The sequence below is a fragment of the Sinocyclocheilus grahami genome, unplaced genomic scaffold, assembly GCF_001515645.1.
Source record: "Sinocyclocheilus grahami isolate Dianchi unplaced genomic scaffold, SAMN03320097.WGS_v1.1 scaffold318.1, whole genome shotgun sequence".
Lineage (NCBI taxonomy): Eukaryota > Metazoa > Chordata > Actinopteri > Cypriniformes > Cyprinidae > Sinocyclocheilus > Sinocyclocheilus grahami.
The window spans coordinates 240,010-258,791 of NW_015505497.1; the positions used below are offsets into that span (position 1 = coordinate 240,010).

Below are 18,782 nucleotides of genomic sequence, written 5' to 3' on the forward strand. Positions count from 1 at the left end.
TACAGAGGCAAAAACTCCATAGCTGGGTCTCAGGAGGATATTAATGCTGTTGCTTTTTCATTCTATTTTTACACAGAAAGGCAGTGTTTTATATATATATATTTTAACCAAAATATTGCCTGAAATGTGTTGCTAACTTCTATTTCGAGGTGAAATAGTATTTAAAAACAACAAAAAAACTCATTTTTAAATAATGATGAAAATGGAAGATCCAAATTACACCAATGTTAGAAATGCAAGGTTAGTTATATTCTCTCTCTCTCTCTATATATATATATATATCTCATATTGTACTTGAGTATTATATTGTACATTTTTAAATGTCAAATAATTATTAAAATAGCTTCATATAAATTAAAGAACTTTTTGTAATATTCCATAAAAACAACAATTTTTGTTTTGAATATTAAAATTTTGCCCTCATCACAGTTGTGATGACCAGATATCTGCTACTTATTATTATCAAGTTTTCTAAAACCACAAGAAAAAGTTTGCAGAATTACAAGCGATTGTGCAGATCAAACTTTTATTAGGTTGAACTCAACCTGGGTTCTCTCGGATCACTGAGTGAGAACATCTGATAGGTAGACTTGCAGCCTAAATAATAGATCACACACCACCCAGAATATTTTATCAGATAAAAAAAGTATTATACAAAATGTGTAAAATATAATAAGATAATAAAACAACTGTAATTGCACTTGCAATGGAGTTTAATATTTCACTTCATTTAAAACTAAAGGAAAGATAGATCAGCAGTTATAGATTATGTGTGTGAATTATATTTGCTAGATAAAATGACCTACTAACAGATAACCATGATAAAACTTAGTAGTAATATTATTAGCTAGCAGAGTCTAATAAAACGGCTCATCTTTAGGAGACCAAATTCACTTACTCCCTCGAAGAAAAAGTACAGTTCCTCCACAGAGAGAATAATTTAACCACTGGACTAGCAGCTTGTGTTTAGAAAAAGCACAGTCCAGCAGTTTAGGTTGAAAATGTGAAGTCTCTTTGTTTCATCGAGGAGTCCTATCTTTCGGACCTTTCCTGTGTCTATATCGAGGTTTTCGGTGAGGCCCTGGAGGTCTCGTGGATCCCCCTGGAGGCGTGTGTGGATTGTGGCATGGCTCAGGCTCACCAAACCTGTAGGAGGGAAGCGGAGGTGGATAATGTCCAAAGTGGAATCCTCTGACGCTCTGGTTGGGAAAACAGGGTCTCACGCCCTGCGGTGGATGAGGAATCAAGGGCGGACGGAAGAACTGGTGCTCAGGTGGTCCGAACCAAGTCATGTTGTTCTGGTGAAACGGTCTGAGGAGAAATTGTGAGATTGAGTAAAGAGACAGCTTTCATCCAGGAAGAAAGACCAATTTGATATAATGTTGTCTAAAGATCTGAGCTTACAAAAACTGATTCTGGGGTTCCCTGTGCCATTGGTGAGGTTCTTGTCCATTAAAAGGAGGATCATGGTTATGCTGTTCCCTTCGATGATGATGATGAGGAGGAGGAGGAGGAGGAGCATCATCTTGTGGCTCGTTTGCAAGTCCCTGGGCAGGTTCTTGGTCTGGTTCCTCCATTCCCTCATTACTGCACAAAAGTTAATTGCAATTAGTTATCTTTTCTTTTTTTTCTTTTTTTAAATGGAACATTTAGACAAATTATAAACTAAAATCTAAAAAAGTCTGCATGTGTGTTTTATGTGTATCATATTCGATACATTAGGGGGTTTTATGGCTCATATAGTAGAAGAACATAGTGAAAATATGAAACTCATAATCGAGGAGGAAAAAACGGAGCCCAAACTGAGCAAATATATACAATTTGGTGAAGTTGCTAATATTTATATGGTCAAAAACATGAAATTCTGGTAACCTGTAATGTTAATCACAGAGTTCCATGTAACTGCATAACTGAATACTTACATAAAATGCATATAAATATCACTTGTCGTCTTAGTAAGATGATATTAAATGCTTAGTTTTATGATCTATTGTGGGAGGCAAAACATATAATGCAATCCAATACAATGATGATTAAGAGATGAACAAACAAGCATTTCTTAAAAAACTGATGATCATAATTGATAGTCACATTTGAACATGATTGGTGTATGAATACTCAAGTAACCACAAGTTGTTTCAGGCCAGCAAATGTTTATCTTGGATATTACAAACAATATAAAAGTTCTTACGCTTACTTTTTAAAGATCAGTAAAGAAAAAAATAAGTGTATCATGACCTGAACATTTCTGTAATGCTACTAAAAGGCCTTTTACTTGCTAAAAAGTTCTAAACTATGAGAAACAGACGGCAGAAGGCATGTAGTAGACTGTGCAGCAGTTTTAATCATGCTGATCATTTAGAGGCATTAGAAATGAATGTATTAATAAATATATTATATACAGTGTGTTTTACGTGGCTCTAATGGCATGTAGAAGAGCTCACCTTCTCTTGGGCCCTGTCCTCAGGTCATCAAGATAATTCTGCCTCTCAACTGAGTGTCCCCTTGATTCATTGAATACTTGGAAGAAATCAGAGCATTCAAATACAAATACCTAAAAGCATGCAAATACATACAGTACGTTTAAGTGAGCATACTTACAATTAATCGCTTTTTGGGGGTTCATCCCATCAACATCGATTAGGTATCTATGACACAATATTAAACAGTGACCACTGCTGGATGCACTAGCTCATCTGAAGACAAAGTTAAGGGATCACAAATATGGAAAATGTTACTCACCGACATATTAAATAGCCAGTGCGATTCAAACCATGCGTGCAATGAACACCAATCAGCTTATCTGTTTAAAACAAAGTAAAAAAAAAAAACATGTGTAAATGTTGCAACCTAATTTACTTCAGTAATATGACATTTCTCAGTGAAACGAGATATTAAACATTAGGATGGGTCGTTAAAATAAAAAAAAAAGGACAGCATTCAAAATGTTTGCATTTTGATGAGCATTATTTGTCTTTTGAATAACACGCATTGATGAATTGTTCACTATACAACCAGGAACATGTACTGCTGTTTAAAAGACAGCTTTCATCCAGGAAGAAAGACCAATTTGATATAATGTTGTCTAAAGATCTGAGCTTACAAAAACTGATTCTGGGGTTCCCTGTGCCATTGGTGAGGTTCTTGTCCATTAAAAGGAGGATCTTGGTTATGCTGTTCCCTTCGATGATGATGATGAGGAGGAGGAGCATCATCATCTTGTGGCTCATTTGCAAGTCCCTGGGCGGGTTCTTGGTCTGGTTCCTCCATTCCCTCATTACTGCACAAAAGTTAATTGCAATTAGTTATCTTTTCTTTTTTTTTCTTTTTTTAAATGGAACATTTAGACAAATTATAAACTAAAATCTAAAAAAGTCTGCATGTGTGTTTTATGTGTATCATATTCGATACATTAGGGGGTTTTATGGCTCATATAGTAGAAGAACATAGTGAAAATATGAAACTCATAATCGAGGAGGAAAAAACTGAGCCCAAACTGAGCAAATACATACAATTTGGTGAAGTTGCTAATATTTATATGGTCAAAAACATGAAATTCTGGTAACCTGTAATGTTAATCACAGTTCCATGTAACTGCATAACTGAATACTTACATAAAATGCATATAAATATCACTTGTCGTCTTAGTAAGATGATATTAAATGCTTAGTTTTATGATCTATTGTGGGAGGCAAAACATATAATGCAATCCAATACAATGATGATTAAGAGATGAACAAACAAGCATTTCTTAAAAGACTGATGATCATAATTGATAGTCACATTTGAACATGATTGGTGTATGAATACTCAAGTAACCACAAGTTGTTTCAGGCCAGCAAATGTTTATCTTGGATATTACAAACAATATAAAAGTTCTTACGCTTACTTTTTAAAGATCAGTAAAGAAAAAAATAAGTGTATCATGACCTGAACATTTCTGTAATGCTACTAAAAGGCCTTTTACTTGCTAAAAAGTTCTAAACTATGAGAAACAGACGGCAGAAGGCATGTAGTAGACTGTGCAGCAGTTTTAATCATGCTGATCATTTAGAGGCCTTAGAAATTCATGTATTAATAAATATAATATATACAGTGTGCTTTACGTGGCTCTAATGGCATGTAGAAGAGCTCACCTTCTCTTGGGCCCTGTCCTCAGGTCATCAAGATAATTCTGCCTCTCAACTGAGTGTCCCCTTGATTCATTGAATACTTGGAAGAAATCAGAGCATTCAAATACAAATACCTAAAAGCATGCAAATACATACAGTACGTTTAAGTGAGCATACTTACAATTAATCGCTTTTTGGGGGTTCATCCCATCAACATCGATTAGGTATCTATGACACAATATTAAACAGTGACCACTGCTGGATGCACTAGCTCATCTGAAGACAAAGTTAAGGGATCACAAATATGGAAAATGTTACTCACCGACATATTAAATAGCCAGTGCGATTCAAACCATGCGTGCAATGAACACCAATCAGCTTATCTGTTTAAAACAAAGTAAAAAAAAAAAACATGTGTAAATGTTGCAACCTAATTTACTTCAGTAATATGACATTTCTCAGTGAAACGAGATATTAAACATTAGGATGGGTCGTTAAAATAAAAAAAAAAGGACAGCATTCAAAATGTTTGCATTTTGATGAGCATTATTTGTCTTTTGAATAAGACGCATTGATGAATTGTTCACTATACAACCAGGAACATGTACTGCTGTTTAAAAATAATTAAAAAAAATTAATGTTTTTATTCAGCAAGGATGCATTCAATTAATCAAAAGTGACATTTATCATGTTACAAAAGATATCAATTTCTAATAAAAGCTGTTATTTTGAACTTTCTATTCATCAAGGAATCCTGAAACTGTTTTCAACATTAATAATAATAATAAATTTTTTGAGCATCAAATCAGCATGTTTGAAGAACGATTTCTGAAGGATCATGCGATACTGAAGACCGGAGTAATGATCCTGAAAATTCAGCTTTACCATCACAGGAATCAATTATATGTAATACAGTTATTATAATACAGTTTTTACTGTATTTTTGATTAAATAAATGCCGTCTTGGTGAGCATAATAGTCTTTTTTCATAAACATTTGAAAAATCTTACCAGCCCCATACCTTTGAATGGTTGTGAATGAAAGTAATTTCTGATTTCACCTTAATTTAATTACCTATAACTTACCATTGTTTTCATTCTCACGCAGAAAATGTCTGACAGCCTTCTTGAAGCTGAGAATCGTGGCATCGTTTGGCACTTCATGCCCTGCTGTGAAGATCTTCAGGTGGTACAATGCGTTTGGCAAATCCTGACACAAACCCAACCACACAATTAGAGACAATCACTACAACCACGTCCCTCCACCCTGACAAAAACTCATCAACTCCTATCTCGTTAAGCTGGATTCTCCAGCAGGGAGGAGATGCTCACACATTCATGATGAGAAAATATGATTAGCTAGTTATTTAGTCTTCAATTCCTACCTCTACTTTGTAATAGCGAGTTGTGAAGGTCAGATCAATGATGAGACCCAGTTCTTGTCCTTCCTTCTCCAACATATGCACAAGATCAAACGGTCCAAAGGCTTCTGATTGCGTTAAATGATATCTGAAAGACTACAACAGAAAGCACTGGAATTAAATCTAAGCTCTCACGCACATTTCAAACAGGTGGAGGATTTGTCAATGTCTTCAAACCGGTTTTAAGGGGACTTTAAAGGCGATGAAGCGAGTTCCAGGGATCCGTTTACCCACTGCTGTATAGTCTGTCCATCTAAAGGAGACACACAACTTTAGCAAACAATCCTTGAAGCTTAACTTGTTAATGAAACTTATGAAAATGATAAAAACTAACCTGTCAGGAACGGCGTTTTTCTTTTTTGCAGGCATGTCTTCACAGCAGCTGCTTGACCCATACACTTTGGCAAAACACAGCTATGTCTGATTACATCCCATACGTGATTGACATAACCGTAAGCAGAATTCGTACAAACTCTAAAACACGAACTATTTATGAATTAGTTTGATTACGTATCAGATATGAGAGTTCACGTACATATAAGAATCAGACACTGGTTTAGTTTCACTTTTAGCCATTACCAAAACAAACTTAATTTAACAGATATTTTGGCTTAAACAGTCTCTTTAAGCGTGTTCACGCCCCGTATGCCATCACAACAGAAATAATAATTAAATACAATAAAGAATAACGCATTTTACTGAAAAGTAAACCACTACCTCTGTAAGATTCCCCCACTTCCGGGTTACGTTACCGACACAGTACTAGCGTGCCCAGCTCCAGCAGACGCAATTCATCCGCTGGGAACTGCGCTCTGCTGCCGCGCTCAGGCCGGGAGGTGAACCTGCAACCAGTGTTTTAGTAGATTTAGCAACTTTTCAGACTACCCTAGCAACTTTTTCTTCCAAAAGCACCTAGCAGCAAATTTAGCTATTTAAAAAAATGTATGGGAACATTTAGCAACTTTTGATAAGTGACTCAAACGATAAAAAGGCACACATTTTCCATCTAAATTACACAAAAAGAGGAAACCAAAGGTGCCTAGCAGTACACAATTCACATGAATTAAGTTGGCTGCTATTAGCAATTGTTTAATGTAATAATAATCATTGAATAATTGTTCATTTATGATACACCTTGTTAGTAGCTTGTACTTGAGTTTGTTGGTCAGTTAGTGCACGGTAAGAAAAATATCTCGAAAAATGAAAAAGGTAGTAATTTTCCAGGACATTATCCGTTATCCACTGTAACCCGAAAACACAAAATACAATGCGTAATTTAAAATGTAGGTAAAAAAACGTGTGAATAATAATTATGGAAAATTCCTTCAGAAAATATCTCGAAAAATGAAAAAGGTCCGTTATCCACTGTAACCCGAAAACACAAAATACAATGCGTAATTTAAAATGTAGGTAAAAAAACGTGTGAATAATAATTATGGAAAATTCCTTCACATTAATAGATTTTGCCCTATTTTTACAGACTTTTCTTAGAGTGTAGCATACGAACTACTAATACACTGCTTAAATCTATAATCGTTCAGAATGAGTAGTTTTACTAGTTTACTAGCTAATAAAAATCAACTTAAATTGTAATCGTTAAAAAGTGTGAAAGTGTTAAATAATTCAATGTTGTATTTAAAATTAGTTATTTATATTTTTATATTATATTGTGCATTTATATTATTTTATAAACACATCTAAATTAACCTATTTACATTTTTATTTTTTGCTGAGATTTGATGCAGTGACGCAATTTTGCATTTTGCAACTTTTAGCAACAAATCAATCTTCCTTTAGCAACTTCCCCTGAAAATTAGTTGGCAACACTGCCTGCAACCCGACCACAACTGAAACGCTTGCACGGTCACTCGTATGGAAGCCCATTTCCGCTACTGAATAAAAAATAAAAGAGGTAATTGCGACTTTTTATCTCACAATTCTGACTTTTAAAAGAAAAAAAGTCGCAATTACCTTTCTTTAAAATTTTTTTTTATTGAGTGGCGGAAACGGGCTTCCATACACTCGAGACTGGCTTTCTACTTGTGGAATATTTTTGTGTAACAGCCGCTAACTGTATAAAATGACCACGGTTACGTTGTTGAACTTACTTGCTAAACACTTGGAGGGTAATGGGTCTCATGCTAGACTTTTATTCGTTGATTTTTCATCTGCTTTTAACACAATCCAACCCCATGTTCTAATTAATAGGCTTTTAGAACTTTATAAAGTGGTGTGAGATGTCCTATCTCCAATTAAACTTGTCTAAGACAAAATATATGATTATTGCTTTTAGGAAACAAGCCCACCCACATGAAGTTACATCTATTAAAAGTCAGAAAATAGAATCTGTGCAATCTTACAAATACCTTGGGACTATCATTGACCCTAAGTTGAACTTTGAAGCAAATTGTGAAGCAGTGTGTAAAAAGGGGCACCAGCGTCTGTTTTGTTTAAGGAAATTGGCCCATTTTCACATTGACAGGACCATGATGATGTTATTTTATCATGCTTTTATTGAATCACTCTTAACATGTTCTCTGGTGTCTTGGTTTGGAAACTTGTCTGTAAAGAACAAGAATTCACTGAGTGAATTCAGCTGATTGGGGAGTCACAGCTTAGTCCAGCATCCCTGTATACCAGACAGTTACAGCGGATGACTAACTCAATTCTAAATGATGACTCTCATCCTTTGAACAATGAATTTAAACTTCTGCCATCTAGATGTAGATTTGTATTTCCGTATTGTAGAACTAAGCGCTATAAAAGCTGCTTTGTGCCAGCAGCTATCACTCAGTTGAATAAGGATAGGTCTTAGGAACATTATTATTTATTTTTTGGTAATTTATTGTTTTTTTTTAGTGATGCTGGGAACCTTAAAGCACTTTTATCATATATGTTGTTTAATGTTTGTGGTGTCTGTAAAATGTGAAAGATGTGAGAACTCATAACACTGCAAACCTCTACCTATGGGTACAAATAAAGTGAACCTGAACCTGACCATTGTCTACCGATTATAAAAATGTCCAGCGCTGTTCACACCAAGGACGTTAAATATAAAAAAGCCAGCCAAAGCGCAAACGCAGATTTGAATTTAGCAGCTGATGCTGTGCACGTTCTAATCACGCCGGTGTGATTGTATGAAATATAAAAAATATTATTTTGCAATTTTTTGTCTTTTGGAAGCTGCATTCAAAATCCACTTGGCTCAAAAATCTGAGGGGGGCACGTGCCCCCTCACTTTGAATGGGCATGACGCCTCTGTTCCAAATTCAAGTGGAACAAACGTCACAAAGTCTTGTACCACTCAGATGAATACTCAAATTTTAAAAAATAAATAAAAATAAAAAATCCGGGTCAAAATGACCTGAAGGAAGGATGAGGGTTAAAGGGGTGTAAATGAGATTCCAGTCAGGTTGGGGTCGCTCCATACCGCTCACTTTATCCCTTCAACATGTTTGATTGAGTAATAAATTAATCATTAATATATATTAATATAACTAAATTTACTTTCACACTTTTAGAGCACAAGCATGAATATGGCTCTGAACATTATTTTGAGTAACTTGATGAGTAAACTTTAACTACTTGAATGCATGGCAGAAGCACCAAGAATTGAACTCTCACAAACCAGGAAACACTTGGGTGTTTCTTAGGTAGACAGACTGGGGAAGTCTGGCACACATGCAGGGAAAGCTGCAATGTACGTAATCAAAAGCAATGTTTCTTTGGAACCACATGTGCACTTGTGACTATTTGCCTATAAACAATTGATTTTTTTTTCTACGTTGGTTGGTTTCAAATCTTATACAATTTGTTTATTATAATATCTGTTGGCCAATGCTTATTTTTGTATACTAACTTTTGATAATTGTTTAGTTCAGATGAGGTAAGTTGTTCTGAACATTATGTAGAACAACTTTAACACTAAATGAAACCCGCAAACAGTGGGAATGAGATTCTTTACCAGGAAAGAAGACAGACTGATAAGAGAGAGGAAGTATGAGACAAGGGGAATGCAGTGTGAAATTATCAAAGGAAAAATTCCTCTGAAGATAGGCTATGCATGCTACCAAACCACGTGTCCAGTTTAGGAACTCAGTAGCTGTTTGTCGCCAAGACGTTACACTGAAAAAATGTTCAGATGAGGTAAGTTGTTCTGAACATTATGTAGAACAACTTTAACACTAAATGAAACCCGCAAACAGTGGGAATTAGATTCTTTACCAGGAAAGAAGACAGACTGATAAGAGAGAGGAAGTATGAGACAAGAAGAAGATATCTGAAGATAGGCTATGCATGCTACCAAACCACGTGTCCAGTTTAGGAACTCAGTAGCTGTTTGTCGCCAAGACGTTACACTGAAAAAAAAAAAAAGTGTAGGATTTGAAAAAGTTTAGAAACTGCTAGTCGTTTTCGCAAATAATTACAAAGAAAAGGCATGTAGCACATTGAATTAAACATCACATTTTTAAGTAAAGACTGAAATGTATTTCCTTGTAAAATGTACTTCAATAATCTTTTTTTCTTTGAAAACTCTTTTTTACAGTGTGCATATCAACAGATTTATTTCCAAAAAATAATAATAATAGTAGTAGTAATAAACTACCCTGAAGAGTAAATACCTAAAAAACACCTGAAAGGTTTATTCCCTTTTACGTTGGCAGACATTGTATAATCACAAGAGGTGATGACACAAAGATGTCGCCTAGAAGTGGCATTCTCCATAAAGGGGAAATGACTTCATGCAAATAAGGGCTGGACTAGAGTATAAAATATGCAGACGGACTCCTGAGAGAACTCATCCATCTTATTCTGACACGATTTGATTGCATTAAAATTCAGAGTTTGACAGAAGAGAATACCATGTATTTATGTAATTTTCCTTTCACTGCTGACAAGACTGTGAAGAACAGGGCATTGATAGTGTCTGTGGAGAACTAAATGTGTTGTTTCATATCTGCAGTGATATTTCATGTTATGTGATAAGACCTCCTCTAAAAACATTACTTAAGTTCATGTTTAACAGTATATTATCAGCAAACTGATTTATCTCTAACATGACTTCTTTTTAACCCAGTATTGTTGTTGTAAAGTCTAGTTGAAAAACAATTTGATTATTTTATTTATACAAAGAAAAATATATTGTATGGATGAGTTATATTTGGTGTTTTTATATTTTATTGATTCCATGAGTCAATGGGTTTGCACGGAAGAGATTTTACCATTATGTCCTGATATTATAATGACAGTTATGACCGCAGATTTTTAGGGTAACAACAGAAATGGAACTTGCACAAACCATTAAGAATACGCACTAACTCTGCCCTCCATCCTCAGAGAGCAAGAAGACGGTCAAAGACTGTTTTGTGGGCGTTATATCCAGTCATGGTGAGGAGGGTGTTGTGTTTGGCGCTGATGGACGTGCTGTGAAACTGGCTGAGATCTACAGCTACTTTGGAAGCCTGTCAATGGCAGACAAGAGCAAACTCTTTCTGATCCAGGTACATTTTGTGAAAACAGCCAAAGCGTTTTTACTCCTATTCTTGCATAAGATCCTATACTGTACTTCAGCAAATATTGATGGCTGTGTTGATATTGAATTCCTTTGACTCTCTGGTACTGCTCAACCATTTAAAGCCTAAAAATGTTGCATTTTGAATTTTACTTTAAAAAAAAAAAAATTAAATTCATCCGAAAGGTGACATTTGTGGCAATTGTAATGTGAACACACAAAAATTTGTGGACATGATTTGAAAAAAAATTTACTTTTCACATGACCACCATAGGAAATTAAAGGGAAATACGAAATATACAGCATTTTTTGGGGTTTCCCTCGGTTTATTGCATGGCTACTCATCAAATAAGTCCATGCATGGATGTTAAATGTTGATATTTCATAATTTTAACTATATTTTCCTTAAAGCTAGTAACCAAATGTTTATGATTATCCCATCTTTCTGCTCTTCAGGCTTGTCGAGGGCATGGGTTGGATGAAGGTGTGGAGGCTGACTCTTCGTTCTCAGAGTCTGAGCTCTTTTCCATCCCTAACTCCATCACATTGTTTGCATAGTTTGTAAAATTACAAACTCTTCAGTTCTTCACTCACGTTCATTTGTTTTATAGGTTACGGTGCATTCATGCATCCTCTGGGCTCTGAGTTGATTCAAACCTTTTGTAAATTGCTAGAAGGAGGAGGTCCGGATCTGGAGATCACAAGACTCCTGACTCGAATAAACTTCCAGGTGGCCTACAACTTTGAATCCAGAGGGAAACTGTTGGGTGGCAAGAAACAGATGCCGTGCTTTGTGACCCGCTTTACCAGAGAGGTTTTCCCGTTCAGAAAGATGGCAGCAGCAGAAGATTTGAGCTTGACCTTTGCAGCCACGCAGCTTATCGATGAACCCAATCGATCACGGAAGAGCTCCATCAGCTGAACAGAGACGGACGGGAAGAATATGTGGAGAAACTGATTCATGTTAGATATCACATTATCTCATTTGATGAGATAACATAGCATCACGTAAAGTCGCACATGTAATAGGAAGTGAGGTGTTGGGAAACGTGCAGGATGTGACTTGTTTCATAGTGCTGTGTTTGCTACTTCCTTTTATGCGTTTCCCTAAAGTAAAGCAATCATTTTTTGTTTCATTTGAAAGAGTATTGAATAAAAAAATAAATGTTAAAAAAAATATTTATATATAAATCTTGAAAGTGTTTAAGTGTTAAGAGTTTATCTGTACTATACTGTATGTGACATTCAAATAAAACCTAAACTGGACGATCCTTGAAGCTCAATGTCTTACCAAATTCATAATCAATCTGTATGAACTCTGTTGCAACAGCATATTAATGATGAAACGCCATTTCTGGGAAACACTCGTGTAATCATAATCCTGATCCTGATCGAATTCGAAACTAAAGTCATGCCCAGGTTTCTGTATCTCAGGTTACGTCATATTCATACCTTGCCCTTGGTATATTTACTGTATTTCAAGGTGTGAGTGTTTATTGCACGCTCTGTACTTTTGCAAGTGCTCATATGATGCGAGTTGACAGCCAATCCAGACACGCAAGATTTCAACATGGCCTGTTGGTCACAAACACTAACGCCAGGTTCCATTTAACTGTGTAGAGTGATGACTAGTATGTGTGCTTATTGTGAATAAGACACCAAAGTATCTGGTGAATCTCCACATACCGGAACTACCAGAATGCAATACTTATCTCTGAGCATCTTAACCTGATAGACGTGCATCATTTTACTGAACTGAAGAACGTCTTGACGTGAAGGATCAGAACGCGCTGTACCAAGAGTACTTTATCAAGAATAACAGACGTCGATGCCAACAAGCAATCTGCATGAAGTCTGCTTACGGTTTTACATTCATAAAGGATAAACAGGTACAGATAAACATCAACTTCTGTGGGAAGAACACGACTGCAGAACTAATTTGTTGCTTACACAATGCTGCGTTGTAAATCATGCTGTCTGTCTACTGTGTACATGCATATCTACCCTTCCTTGGTACAAATAAAGGTGTGCGATCTCACCCTGAAAGCTTTTGTGATTTCTCTTAAATGGTAAAGCAAGCAGAAACTAATATATTCAACTTCTATTATGTGGCACAATGAACAGAGATCAGCAAATCTGATATAATATATATAATCTCCCTCTCTCTCTCTCTCTCTCTCTCTCTCTCTCTATATATATATATAAGTAGTGTTATTTTAATGTAAAAATTCAATTTTATATAATGTAATCACTAATCATATACAATTTTAATTTATGGCTGGATGTTTATTAAATACATTTGAATTATATTATTTACTGAAAGAAAATCTATTTTCCTTTTTAAAAAATTTTTACTATTCATTTTGTTGCGATGCACTTTCCTTACATTCTCCTTTACCGATAAACCATTGCAGGTTAGTTGGAAGATAAATACACCTACAAATGTAGAAAATTGCCTGCTAAAGCTGAAGCTTCTGATTTGTCAAGGAATTGCCAGTGTTGCATAGATCAGACTGATGACACAGAAAACGCTGGGAGGAAACTCCATATAGGGCATGAGTCATGACAGACAGAAGAAATGAGAATCATAAATGCTGTACTCATCAATTATATGAAATTCAGACAGACTCATAAAGTAGGCTCTCCTTATTCTCACACAGTTTGTGACTGCATTACACCTCAGAAGAGAAGGAAAGATGATGTCTTGTAAATTTCCTTTGACAGCAAACAAGAGGATGAAGAACAGGGCGTTGATAGTGTCTGTGGAGAACTTCTATCCAGGTGCAGGTCTGAAAAACAGGAACGGTGCGAAGAGAGACACTCGAAGACTTCACAAAATCCTCAGCAAGCTCGGCTTCTCTGTGGACATCAGAATGGACATCGAAAAAGATGAGATCTATGAAGCATTTAAAGCAGGTAAGATATTTAGTCTAATAATTAAAATGAAAAAAATCTATTTCTTTCCAAGCAGACTTCATGTTTCACATCTGCAATGCTTTTTTTCTTCTTCTTCTTAAAAACACGTTACCTAAGGTCATTTATTGGTGCCAAAGTCCCATGCTTGTTAATAACACCGTCCTCATTTATCAGCAAGCATTATTAAACAATTTATCTCTGGCACAAACTCTTTTAAAATAACTATTTTAATATACAAAGAAATGAAGATTTGTGTTGGGTTTTGAGGATGTTGCTATCATCAGAAATGAATGAGTGAATCATATGAGCAATACAACTACTAGTTGATGACTAAAAGTCACACAGACTCAAATCTGAACACGATACGCACTATGAATGAAACAGATTGTGACCTCAAACAATGACAGCTTATTAGACACGCATGCAGAATTTGTCCATTATATTTAATTACACATCACTAACTTTAACGAATTCTATGCCCTCCATCCTCAGAGAGCAAGAAGACGGTCAAAGACTGTTTTGTGGGCGTTATATCCAGTCATGGTGAGGAGGGTGTTGTGTTTGGCGCTGATGGACGTGCTGTGAAACTGGCTGAGATCTACAGCTACTTTGGAAGCCCGTCAATGGCAGACAAGAACAAACTCTTTCTGATCCAGGTACATTTTGTGAAAACTTTCTCGCAGCCAAAGCGTTTTTACTCCTATTCTTGCATAAGATCCTATACTGTACTTCAGCAAATATTGATGGCTGTGTTGATTTTGAATTCCTTTGACTCGCTGGTACTGCTCAACCATTTAAAGCCTAAAAATGATGCATTTTGAATTGTACTTTTTATTTTTATTTTTATTTTTATTAATTCATCCGAATGGTGACGTTTGTGGCAATTGTAATGTGAACATACAAAAAATTGTGGACATGATTTGAAAAAAAACTTTACTTTTCACATGACCACCATAGGAAATGAAAGGGAAATACGAAATATACAGCATTTTTTTGGGTTTCCCTCAGTTTATTGCATGGCTACTCATCAAATAAGTCCATGCATGGATGTTAAATGTTGATATTTCATAATTTTAACTATATTTTTCTTAAAGCTAGTAACCGAATGTTTATGATTATCCCATCTTTCTGCTCTTCAGGCTTGTCGAGGGCGTGGGTTGGATGAAGGTGTGGAGGCCGACTCTTCATTCTCAGAGGAAGAGGACGGCATGTCTGAGCTCTTTTCCATCCCTATTGACACAGCAGTCATGTACGCCACATCTCCAGGTGTGATTTATGAACTCCATCACATTGTTTGCATAGTTTGTAAAGTCACAAACTCTTCAGTTCTTCACTCACGTTCATTTGTTTTATAGGTTACTGTGCATTCATGCATCCTCTGGGCTCGGAGTTGATTCAAACCTTTTGTAAATTGCTAGAAGAGGAAGGAGGTCCGGATCTGGAGATCACAAGACTCCTGACTCGAATAAACTTCCAGGTGGCCTACAACTTTGAATCCAGAGGGAAACTGTTGGGTGGCAAGAAACAGATGCCGTGCTTTGTGACCCGCTTTACCAGAGAGGTTTTCCCGTTCAGAAAGATGGCAGCAGCAGAAGATTTGAGCTTGACCTTTGCAGCCACGCAGCTTATCGATGAACCCAATCGATCACGGAAGAGCTCCATCAGCTGAACAGAGACGGACGGGAAGAATATGTGGAGAAACTGATTCATGTTAACTCTTCTATAGCATCTCTCAATGTATCTCACAGGAGACGGATAATGAATCAAGTGAGTCATGTCACAAAGTTTCACGTCCAGCAGGAAGTGAGCGGTTGCGAAAGTTGCACAATGTGATATTACGTGGTTTTTTAGTGCTCCATTTATGTGTCATGTGTTTTTGCTATTGCTACCTCATTATGCATATAACCTACTTATTCTCTATATACACTACTCTTCAAAAGTTTGAGGTCATTAAAAATTTGTAATGCTTTTGAAAGAAGTCTCTCATGCTGACCAAGGCTACATTTATTTGATCAAAAATACAACATAAAACGTCATATTGCTAAAATATCATTTCTATTTAAATAGCGGTTTTCTATCATATGATCTTAATTTATGTCCCCCCCCCCATAAAATATTATAATCATTCGAATACTGATTTGGTGCTCAAGAAACATTTCTTATTATTATCAATGCTTAAAACAGTCGTGCTGCTTAATAAAATAATTAGTAATACTTTTCAGGATTCTTTGATGAATAGAAAACCCAAATTAATATTTAGTTTTTTATTTGGAATAGAAACATAATTGTCTTTACTGTCCCATTTGATCAACTCAGTGTCCTTGCTTAAATAAAATTATACATTTCTTTCTAAAGATATGAAATACCTAAAGAGTAATCAAAATAACAATTTAAATAATTTAAGTTAAGAATATAAGTTTTGCTAGTAATAAAAATTCTTAGAATACGTACGTGTAAAAAAAAAAAAGAGAGAGCTTGAAACGGTTCAAATGCAAATGCAGTGGCTTAGACTGACCTAAATTAGAACAACGAAACTAAAACAAATTCATAAAATTAAAATATCAAGCAATTGTGTCTAGTGTCAAAAATGCAACATTTACATAAGGTGTGACGCAACTGCCATTTGATTGTATTCCTGATGATTTCAGAGAAAACTAATGTGATAATGTTGACCATATGCTTTTTGAGTTTAAAATAAAACTGAAAGAAAGGTTCAGCTGCCTGTGACTCATATTAAGTAATCGTAGTTGCACTTTGCCCCTGACATATTTACTGTAATTGAAGGTGTGTACAGGATTGCACATGACTGACTGAATGAATGAAATCTCATGAACGAATGTGGAGTGACAGCAGATCCAGACAAGCAGGATTTCATCAGTGCACACGGCCTGCTGAGCACAAATGCTGATGCCAGAATCCATAGGAATACATTTCACTCAAGAGCACTGAAGGGTTTTTGCTCATTTGAATGAACACAGATGACCAGTTTTTTTATGCTCGAAGAGTTAATTGTTTTTAGTTATGATAATTGCAACAAAACAAGTGAAGATGTATTTTGGCTTAATCTTCTCACGAGAAATGTAGGCCTACACATACAATATAAACCTGAACTGACTGCTGTCCCTGTTGAAAAAAACAGCTGGTCCTTTGCTGGTTTAAGCTGGTCCTTTTGCTGGTTTATGTTGCTCCTTTTGCTGGTTTATGCTGGTCTATGTTGGTCCTTTGCTGGTTTATGCGGATCATGTGCTGGTTTATGCTGGTCATGTGCTGATCATGTGCTGGTCATGTGCTGGCATGTGCTGGTTTATGCTGGTCATGTGCTGGTCATGTGCTGATCATGTGCTGGTCATGTGCTGGTTTATGCTGGTCATGTGCTGGTCATGTGCTGGTCATGTGCTGGTTTATGCTGGTCATGTGATGGTCCTTTGCTGGTTTATGCTGGTCATGTGCTGGATTATGCTGGTTTATGCTGGTCATGTGCTGGAGCTTTGCTGGTTTATGTTGGTCATGTGCTGGCAAAGGACCAGCATAAACCAGCAAAGGACCAGTTTAAACGAGCAAAGGACCAGCATCCCAGCGTCAAAACATACCTAACCAGCATATGTTGGTTTTTTTTCAACAGGGTTAGGTGCCACGCAACACAAAAAGTGTGCTCAATTAACTGTATATTTCATTTTGGGCAACAACGGTGAAAATATTCAAGTTTTTTTTTTTTTTATAGCCAAGACTTCCAGGTTTGTGTCTATAAAGAAATAGAAATGAGCAAAATAAACCTACCGTGAGAAACATTCCCGTGAGTGTGTGACAACTAGCCCCGGTTTCCTCTTTATATTGGGCTTCAGTGAATCAAAGCAAGTGCGTTGCAAAGCAATTGAAGACAACATCGCCATCTACTGGCAAGGACGCATTTCGCTCGACTGACAGACACTAATATGATATTTATGTCTGCCACTAAGGGGCGGTGTCCGTAATATAAAATTTTCATGTTACAATACCACACGGTACAACTTTTACTGTTTCAAATTTTCTTGTTGGATCCAAACATTTATGTATGTATGTATAGCCTATGTATCAAAGCTTGTGTTCAAAGCTTAATCACTTATATAATGTCATCGATTAATAACATTCTAGATTTTTTTTTTACATTTAATATTTAATTTTCGTTCACATCTGACACATTAAATTCTGATATTAGAATACATAATTGTTGCAGATTCTAAGCATATAGGCCTAGTCATAAATAAATTAAAAGTCATACTTTGTTGTTTGCTATGTAGTGGGTTACTGCCATGTGGAAGTAAACAAACATAATGAGACATGGTAGGCTAGCTATATCAAACGTATTTATCATAAACCGTGGTTTTTCCATCTGATAGTGATACCATCACTAAATCACATAACTATAGCTACCCACAAAACTAAATCAAGGAGCCAATTTCAGAACATAAAACATAGCTTTGTGAAACAGTGACTGAATGCTACTTCAGCCATTCTTAGCACCTCAAGTGTGTCTTGGTGAACCGTCCCTTCGTCTGGCATGTGATTTTAACTCACCACAACAACCACAATTGAACTGTCCTGGTTATCTCGAAATTATGGGCTTCAGCAGTTTCCTTGAGAGCGGACCATGAGCAATGCTATTTGGCATCCTTACACAGTTAGGGCTGCTCTGTACTTGCTCCAAATTCTGTGTAAATATATGCTGCATAACAGCCAGACAAAATTATGCCTGCTCTCCTCAGGCCCTGGTATAAAGACATCCAGTTAAAATTGCTGTGTAAAGACACCTAACTGCCTGGCCATCAGAAGATAAACAAGTGAT

The 18,782-nt window shown here is 36.1% G+C and overlaps 3 protein-coding genes across 5 annotated transcripts; 2 read left to right on the top strand and 1 right to left on the bottom strand.

Annotated features, from left to right (window-relative positions):
• Positions 1-778: 778 nt before the first annotated feature.
• dusp11 (dual specificity phosphatase 11 (RNA/RNP complex 1-interacting)) lies at positions 779-6,366 on the bottom strand. 3 transcript variants are annotated; one of them, XM_016294455.1, is made up of 10 exons: positions 6,250-6,366; positions 5,867-5,930; positions 5,710-5,785; positions 5,497-5,628; positions 5,198-5,321; positions 4,435-4,495; positions 4,294-4,340; positions 4,137-4,212; positions 3,104-3,280; positions 779-1,311 (listed from the first exon to the last, which is right to left on the bottom strand). In XM_016294455.1, the coding sequence occupies exons 2-10, from the start codon at positions 5,899-5,901 to the stop codon at positions 1,020-1,022; spliced, it is 1,020 nt and encodes a 339-aa protein (XP_016149941.1). In that variant the 5' UTR covers positions 5,902-5,930; positions 6,250-6,366; the 3' UTR covers positions 779-1,019. The 3 variants fall into 3 exon arrangements, with proteins under 3 accessions (XP_016149941.1, XP_016149943.1, XP_016149942.1); XM_016294457.1 differs by lacking the exon at positions 3,104-3,280 and adding an exon at positions 1,405-1,587 and having other exon boundaries at positions 6,250-6,364; XM_016294456.1 differs by lacking the exon at positions 6,250-6,366 and having other exon boundaries at positions 5,867-6,202.
• A 4,362-nt stretch (positions 6,367-10,728) lies between these two features.
• On the top strand, positions 10,729-12,025 carry LOC107602036 (caspase-7-like). Its single transcript, XM_016294424.1, has 4 exons — positions 10,729-10,732; positions 10,870-11,033; positions 11,501-11,579; positions 11,623-12,025. Exons 1-4 carry the CDS (start codon positions 10,729-10,731, stop codon positions 11,964-11,966), a joined length of 591 nt encoding a protein of 196 aa, XP_016149910.1. The 3' UTR covers positions 11,967-12,025.
• A 1,380-nt stretch (positions 12,026-13,405) lies between these two features.
• On the top strand, positions 13,406-15,908 carry LOC107602063 (caspase-7-like). Its single transcript, XM_016294458.1, has 4 exons — positions 13,406-13,960; positions 14,453-14,616; positions 15,100-15,226; positions 15,316-15,908. The coding sequence occupies exons 1-4, from the start codon at positions 13,741-13,743 to the stop codon at positions 15,627-15,629; spliced, it is 825 nt and encodes a 274-aa protein (XP_016149944.1). The 5' UTR covers positions 13,406-13,740; the 3' UTR covers positions 15,630-15,908.
• The last annotated feature ends 2,874 nt before the right edge of the window (positions 15,909-18,782 follow it).